This window comes from Apodemus sylvaticus, chromosome 10, assembly GCF_947179515.1.
Source record: "Apodemus sylvaticus chromosome 10, mApoSyl1.1, whole genome shotgun sequence".
Classification (NCBI taxonomy): Eukaryota; Metazoa; Chordata; class Mammalia; order Rodentia; family Muridae; genus Apodemus; species Apodemus sylvaticus.
In genome coordinates, this window is record NC_067481.1 from 15,758,221 (window position 1) to 15,766,829 (window position 8,609).

The 8,609-nt window shown below is 43.8% G+C and overlaps 1 protein-coding gene across 1 annotated transcript in view; it reads left to right on the forward strand.

The window, feature by feature from the left end:
• Positions 1–7,137, forward strand: part of Pitpnc1 (phosphatidylinositol transfer protein cytoplasmic 1) — a 258,738-nt gene extending 251,601 nt beyond the window's left edge. Inside the window, exon 9 of the mRNA XM_052197031.1 lies at positions 2,251–7,137. Within this exon, the coding sequence (XP_052052991.1) occupies positions 2,251–2,567 (317 nt within the window). The 3' untranslated portion in view covers positions 2,568–7,137. The remainder of the gene's footprint in view (positions 1–2,250) is intronic.
• The last annotated feature ends 1,472 nt before the right edge of the window (positions 7,138–8,609 follow it).

An 8,609-nucleotide genomic window follows, 5' to 3' on the forward strand; every position in this document is an offset into this window, starting at 1 on the left:
CTTGAGTGAGAAGCATGTGGCTAGGCCAGCATGGTGGGTGGCCTAGCAGGGGAAGGGGAAGCCCTCATCACACAAGCTTAGTGACCTGAGTTTGATTGCTTGGGCCCAGGTAGCTGTGGAAATGGGCAAATCAGCTCCACAGGTACACAAACACGCACCCTAAAATTCCAAAATAGTTTTTTAAAAATTTATGAATAATGATCAAGCGACATGGCTGGACTAGGGACATAACACAGTTGGCAAATTGCCTGGCATGTGCAGAACCCTGGTCTCCATCCCCAACACCATGTAAACTGTGGCTGGTGTTGCAGTTCCTGCACCGGGAAAGTAGAGGCAGGAAGATCAGGAATCCAAAGTTATCCTCAGCTACAGAGTGAGTTAGAGGCCAGCCTGATCTACCCAAGAGCCTATCAAATAAAAAGAAAAATAATTTTAGATTATCACCTTGAACATAGATAAGTTAAATTGGAAGTAAGCAAAAATAACATCCATTAGCGCAATAAAGAAGAAACAGTCCAGTTTGACAATTGAGAGGTTTCAAAGTAAGGAAGAGACTCGGAGGGGGTTTTGTTGTTGTTTTTGTGTTTTTTGTTTTTTGTTTTTAATATAAATTCTGCTGTGTCATTTCTGCCCCCTGCTGGAAAGATACAATATCACAACATTTCGGCAACTTGTTAACCAAGTAATTTTTCAAAATCGCTATCCATTTATTAAAGATATATCCTAATTCACTAAAATTCTCTGTCAAATTCCAAGTAAATGCCGCTTTAAAGAACAGAATCACATTTATTCATTTAAAAGTGGTAAGTTAATAGGTAGGATTTTTCTTAAAATCATATAAATTTTATATTATGCCAACACAATTATAATTTTTTTAAATCTTCTTTGTAAAAACTCTTTCCTTTCAGGAATTTTTTTTTAATTTCATAGGGAAATGGTCACAGATTTAATTTAATGGGAAGTGGGGGTTTGTTTTTGTTTTTTTGGGGTTTTTTGTTTTTTGTTTATTTATTTATTTATTTATTTGAGCCAGGCCTGATGGTGCGGCTTTAATCCCTACACTTGGGAGTCAGAAGCAGTCAGATCTGGGTTTTGTAGACCCAGAGCCTGATCTAGAAAGCAAGTTACAGGACACTTGGGGCCACTGAGAACACTTCTCCCCCTACCCCAAAAAAAGTGTTTGTTGTTTCCTTTGTTCAGATGTTATGAAACCCAGAGGTGTAGCTTGGTGGTAGAGCTCCTGCCAGGCATACTAGGGCCCTGGATTTAATCCCCAGCCACACAAAGTACATGTAATGATTAAAATGAGTAGTCAATATTCATTCCACATTCAACACTTCAAAGAGCCCTGAACCACTGAGACCACAGCAGAGGACCAGAAGGAATGAATGAGCTTGAGTTGATAAACAGAGCTCTGGGCCCCACCTCCACCCCAAGGCAAAGCCTTCCCTTCAGGCTTATTTTGACATCTCCATTTGCCCGATTAATCTATTCCCAGTAAGTGAGAATCACTGGAGGGTTCCAGGAATAGTCAGACTGACAGCAATTCCTAATAACAAGGGCCTACAAGACATATCAGTGAGTAAAGGCGCTTGCCGCCCAGCCTGGTGACCTGAGCGTTTGATCCCTGGGACCCACATGGATGAAGGCAAGAACCAACTCCACAAAGGTGGCCTCTAGCCTCCAGATGCCCTCCCCCAATGCTAGAGGTACCTGTGGTTGTAAGCCACCTGATGTGGGTGCTGGGAATTGAACTCACACACACACAAATATTGTTAATTCGAACTAATTGGGCTGATGAGATGGCTACCGAGTAAAGCCAGCCACTGCTGCCCAGGCCGGTAACCTGCGATCAGCCCACGGAATTGAGGACCCGAATGGCGGAAGGACGGCGTCCTGAAGGCTGTCCTCTCTCCTCCGAAACTCAGCCACCCACCACACGGGCTTCCATGCTCACACATAGCAGATAGATAAAGAAAATGTATTTCAGTAATTCCTTAATACTTACTGAAGAGTCCTTTGAAAATCTTGGGTTGATATCCAAAAACAGAAACGTTCTTTTCCTGGATGTGTCTTAGTAACAAAGACGGGGGAGAAAAAAAGAAAAGAAAAGAGGGTCTAATATTTCAAAGACAAGTTGGGTTTGTGATGGGTAAGGGCCGGCTTCACGGTAGTGTCCCCAGATTTAGGAATAAAACCATTTGCCTGTCTGAACAGTAACTATTATCCTCTCCGCTTTTCCCTTTGAAGACATGACAATGGATGAAGTGCGAGAGTTCGAACGAGCCACTCAGGAAGCCACCAACAAGAAGATCGGCGTTTTCCCACCGGCCATTTCTATCTCCAGCATCGCCCTACTGCCTTCCTCGGTGCGCAGCGCCCCCTCCAGCGCCCCGTCCACCCCTCTCTCCACAGATGCACCAGAATTTCTGTCCATTCCCAAAGACCGGCCCCGGAAAAAATCTGCTCCAGAGACGCTCACACTTCCAGATCCGGAGAAAAAAGCCACCCTGAATTTACCTGGCGTCTACGCTTCTGAAAAGCCATGTCGGCCCAAATCAGAGTAACTCCATGTGAACGTCCCATTGGATCCTTTATTTTCATTTGTGGCTTCTTTATTTTATTTTATTTTATTTTTTTAAGACTCCTCGGGACGAGGATAAGACTGCCTCTTCACTCAGATGTGTTCTTGGATCTCAGACTGTGCATGTGGTTAAATAATCTCACAGATAGCAAGAACCCCTACGTGTGCCACACAGCATCATAGTGAGTGTAGAAAGTATAATTTAGAAAAAAACAAAACAGGAGGTGCTGAGGACAGGGCTCAGGGGGTGGAGCTGCTGCCCTGGCCACGCCGCGGAACCCTGGGGTCCGTCCCAGCAATGGTAAATGAGGCAGGAGCATCAGAAGTTCAGGGTCAGCCTCAGCTAGACACACAGTTTGAGGCCAGCCTGGGTTATTTGAGATAGTCAGTGTCTCAAGAACAATCAGACAAAACCCACAGAATAGTCTCTAGCTTTAGATGTGGGCCAGGGAGGAAGCTTTATTTTGGGGGCTTTGATGAGTCTGATGTGGACCTCAATGGTAAAAGGGTGAATGGATGAGAACACTTTTTTTTTTTTTTTTTTTTTTTTGGGTAAGTGTGGTACAATAATGACATCAATTTCCTCCCATCAAACCTGAAATTCTCAGTAACAAAAAGAAAAAAAAAATACTCTCAGGTGTCACATACCTAATTGTTATCATCTGGGACTGCTGACCACCAATACTTGAATTCCAGTTGTTATCAATATTCCTATTTTGATTTAGTCTGACTCAGGATTTGGAGCCTGATTAAACTTCTTAAATTTTTGAAAATTTTAATAACCAACTTCTTGAGGCTCCAAGTGCGATTAACGATAACGTCTTTATACCTTTTCACAAAATTGAATAAAGTGCCCATCCGTTTGCATCTCTTTGCTTCCCCTTTCATGCCCTGGTGGCTTCTCAAATCTTTTAAGACTTGCCTGGGTGACTTATGACCACAACTAATATAATGTGGAATATTCTGGAAACAGAGAGCCCCAGGTGAGACAGACATCTTCTCTTCAGGTACCTACAAAGTTTGACCTGTGAGCTTCATCATTCATAACGATTCTCAGAAATTTCAACAAGCTACGTAGAATTCAGTCTCCCATTTGAGGAGGTTCAGAGTAGACTGAGTGACCTGAGCTTGACCACTGTCTGAACCATGCAGAAGAGAATCCATCCCTCCTGGTTTATTCTCAGTAACACCCAGATATTGCCCACCACCGGGCTTTAGAACACACTCCCATCCTTCTACTCCTTCCTTATAATCTAAATATTGGGGGTTAGGATGTAGCTCAATTCTTGCCTAGCGTGCAGGAGGCCCTGGGTTCAGTTCCCAACCGCGCAATAAGGAAATAATCTAGCTATTGGCTGTGTCCCAGGAATCCAGTCAATACAGGCAAGTGGAAAAAGGCGGGGAGTGGAATCACAGGCTCCTGTTTATACAGAGGTGTGATCATAAATGTCCCTTTTGTCTTACTCTCATTGCTGAATGAAGGGGGCATGTATGCCGACAGCTGGCAAGGTCGGTCGGTCATCACAGTGGCATGAAGAGAAATCTGTCACCGTTGCCCCTCACTGGGCACACAAGGAAAGCAAGCAGGTATAGCAATGCCAATCAGCAGGTAGCCAGGAGCTCTAGAGCCCATGACCTCGCTATCCCTTCCTGACTTGGGACTTCCAACCTTAGGAAAGGAAATAGCCCCCAGTACAGATCCCAAAGGAAGCAAAACAGACCGAGGAGTGTATTCTCCTTCCCTGGCACCTCCCAGCTGAGAAACCCTGCCCGCACCCTCTCTTCGGGGCTCCACATTCTGCAAGGTCTCCCGGGTCCACGCCCTCTCCTGCAGCACAGACGCTGGCCCCTCAAGCCCAGCACCAAAGTGTCTAGCGCGTCTAGATCATTTCTTGTCTACAGATGGACATTGCGCCTCAGTACTCAAAGGAAAGCAATTACAAATATCTTATCGTAACAGCGCATCTTTTCCTTGAGGTGACAGTACCGTAGTAGGGTACCCTTCTTTGCATGGTATGGAAGCATGAATCTTGCTTGTGGGAAAACTGTAATCTTTTCTCAAACTCCTCTGAACTCCTCAGCGGCTCCCTCTCCATACAGCTGTACTCAATGAGAATGTCTGACTTTCAGAAGCAAAATTCCACTCTCAGAAGACTCGGAGTTCGCCTATGTATCCGCTTACCATTTGTGAGCTGATGCGGGCTGGGGTGGGCTCATCGGTTTCCGTGTGGTACAAGATGATTTTTCGCAGGTGTCTAGCCCATCTGGCACCTAGTTTTTCCAGTAACACCACACCACTCTTCCTTTCTGTACCAGCTTTCACTGTCAAGGTCAGCAATCTGGTTCACTTTCAAAAGCTACATTCATATTCCCTCTCTGTGAGTCTTCTCTCCTTTGTAGTCAGCCCAGGACCTTTGACATCAACTGCAGTGCTAACCTATGATAATGTGATTCTTAACCAACACGTATGTGTTCAGTTTTTCTGTCTACATGTGATATGCGTGTGTTACAAATAGGGAAGGGGTGGGACTCTGGATATATTTCATTAGCTGCTTTGAATATTTAATCCAGCCACCACAAAGCATAAATGACTCCGATATCTTGATTTCCAAGTGTCGTTTCGCTTTGTCCTTACGTGAATGTGCCATTGTGGGATCCAAGCCTTCCGAGGAATGTGTACATAGAACATGAGTAAGTCTTGTGAGGATGGAAACAAAATGGCTGCATGACGGAAATTTAGGAAGACAAAAAAAAAAATAGCAGAAACTTGAATTGCTAAGCATGTTTGAGGGGGAAATAGAATCCTTAACTCAGTGCCTATGTCTGCCATGTGAAATCCTTCAGCTTTGTTCACCAAAATTGTATCATACCTGTACATATATACACATGTATAAAATGCAGTCTAGCAAGTCACATGCCACCAGTTCTAAGTCTCTGGCGGCCAAACTGAATTAGTAACCCATAGGATAGATAATACATATGTTTACCCTTCTTCATCTCTGACGGCGGTGGATGCGACTAAAATGGCCGCCATACGTGTCTTGACTCCAGGTGGCTTCCGAATAGGAACTATCCCTGCAATCTTGGTGTGGCATGGCAGCCTCTCTTCGTCTGCACTTTCCTGGGTCCAGGTTTTGTGGTGTTTTTATTGTATAAGGCTTGTCTGGAACCACCCCCCAAGGAGGGTTTCCTTTTGCGCTGTCGTAAGAGAAAGCAAAGGAAAAAGAAATTGACATTTTTTTCTTGTCAGTTTGTTGGTGGACTTGCTTATAAACTCTGCTATCATGGCTTTGCATCTACGTGGGGACTGTTTTAACTTATTTACAGGTATATGGTGTGGAAATAAGTTAGCTCAATGTAATGAACACACATACACACACACAGACATGGACGCATACATGGACACACACATGAACACACACACACAAATAAATAAAGTTTTAAAAGTAAAATACACAACCTCCAATAATACCTCTAAAACTAATCATGTGTTTGTTTGTTTGTTTTTTCTTTCATGGCCCATAATGAACTTTAAGCTTAAAGGCATCTTGATAGGAACTGTCTTCAATGAAAATTTCAGGGCTAATGTGTTTATGAATATTTTCAAATTTCTCTTCCTTCAGTATCTCTTCAATGCTCTGAGACAACAGGGTAGCAGGGTGCCAGCCGGCTTGGATGGATGGGAACTTTGTTTCTGAAAAGGGCCAGCACAGAAGTGATTATCCTTTCAATCTATAAGCAGATAATCCAATGGAAGGTGTCTCTTTAAATAGTTTCCATACTTTTCTGGTCACCTGACTGGTGGCCTAGATGACATTCTGCCATCTAAGCCATAGTTGTAAAAAATAAAACAAAAATAAAAATCCTGGCCTGAGCTGTAAGTTGACATGAATAAACTATATTAAGTTCTTTATTCTTGCTGAGAATAAAGACACTTTGGTGCCACGCACTGTCACACTGCATTGACACCACCACGGGCAGATGCAAGACACCTGGGGTCCTTCTGTATGCTGTATCCCACCTTCAAAGTGGTCTGTCTGAGTCCAATATCTTACTGCTCAAGAGCCATAGGACTTCATGATGTCAGAGTGTGAATTTGTGGAGAATTCACAGTCAGTGCCCTTAATTGCAACTCCATTTTAACAAATACTTAGGATAAGCCTCCCCACCTTCTTGCTTTTCAAGTTCAAACTGTATCTGCAGAATTTCAAGTTTCCTGTTCAGTTTCCCAGTGCCCCTGAGAAGAGAAGAGGTTCTATTGAGTTGATGTTCTATGTCCTTGTTGCCAGTGTCATTTCAGCATTTACATTTTCGAGCTGAGATCTTGATCGGCTAACTTAGTCAAAATACCACTGCCACCACTGAAGGACCAGGTGTTGGAACGCAGCGTCGCAAGCAACACAAGCGGAAGTGACCCTAATACACACACAACCCTCTGTGTCCTTTTATGGCTGTTCTGTCGTTGATGCCCACCCCACCCCCCAGTTATTTATTATTGTTAATAACTTACTTTTTCTTACATTCTGTTGTAAATAAAGTTCGAAGCAATCTTCCTCCGAGTGTACCTTCCTCTTTCTCAGCCAGCGTCACGGGAAAACTGGCCAGTGTTAACATCAGTGGGAAAGAAGACAGGGTAAGGAGGGAAGAAGCCCCAATTATTAAACCCAGCTGGATGGCCTCGTGTGCAAGGATGCCTCTCCTACCAATGACCATATGGTATCTTACATCCAAGACCCTTAGTAGGAAATTCCCAGTGACCTTAGTTTTCCAGCCTAATAAATATCCAGAAGAAAACCTATAGCCCCGTAGGCTGAATGTACCTTTTTCACATAGCAGGCACTTGAATGTCCCCAGAATTTGAGATAATATAGCCGACAGGAATCCTTGGGAGTGCCAACCAGATTCACTCCACACCAAGTTAAGTCTGGTGTGTATGTGTGTCCAGGACCATTGGGTATGCCAAGCAAAACAGGTGAATACTCTACTGAATTAGACAGCTCAACTAAGCCTTTTTGTTCTTGTTTATTTTGTTTGGTTGAGATAGGGTCTCTATTTTGTAGCCCTGGCCATCTTGGAAGTTACTATGTAGACCAGGCTATCATTAAATTCTCAAAGATCTACCTGCCTCTGCCTCCCAAGTGCTGGGATTAGAAGGGCAGGCCCCTGCTCCAACTCATTTTTTTTGTTGTTGTTTGTTTGTTTTTTTGAAGGCAAAATCTTGGGCAGGAGAGATGAGATGACCTGGAGATTCCAATCTTCCTATCTCAACTTTCCAAGTTCTGGGATTCAGGTGTGGACTGGCTTACCCAGTTCATGCAGTGCTGGAAATCCAGCCTAAGGTTTGGTGCACATTAGGCTAGAACTCTACCAACTAAACTACATCCCCAGCCGTGGTTGGGTCACGTTTATTTAAAGGATTTATTTTAGCCAGGCTGTGGTGGTACAGGCCTTTAATCCCAGCTCTTAGGAGGTAGAGGCAGGCGGATTTCTGAGTTCAAGGCCAGCCTGGGCTACAGTGAGTTCCAGGACAGCCAGGGCTACACAGAGAAACCCTGTCTCAGAAAATACAAAAAAAATTAATTAATTAATTAAATTTTAAAAAAGGACTTATTTTATTTATGTGTGTCTTGGGGGTGTCATGAGATCCCTCAGGCATGGGTGCTAGGATCTGAACTTGGGTGCCCTTGTTTGAGCAACAAGTGCTCTTAACCACAACTGAGCCATCCCTCCAGCCCCACAGCTGGTTCACATTTTAAGATTGTCCTGTCATTATTTCTCTATCCCAGTCAGCCTTTGTTGTTTACAAGAAGTTCCTTTGGGGTTGCTGAGTATGGGATCAGAAATGTTCCAAGGTCCCTGTTTCATTCATCTCAGGGGAACTAGTACAGAAACACTAAGAGTTTAAGAGTTTTACTGCTGTGCACAGACACCATGACCAAAGCAAGTCCTATAAGGAAAACATTTAATTGGGGCTGGCTTACAGGTTCAGTCCATTATCATCAAGGCGGGAACATGGCAGCATCCA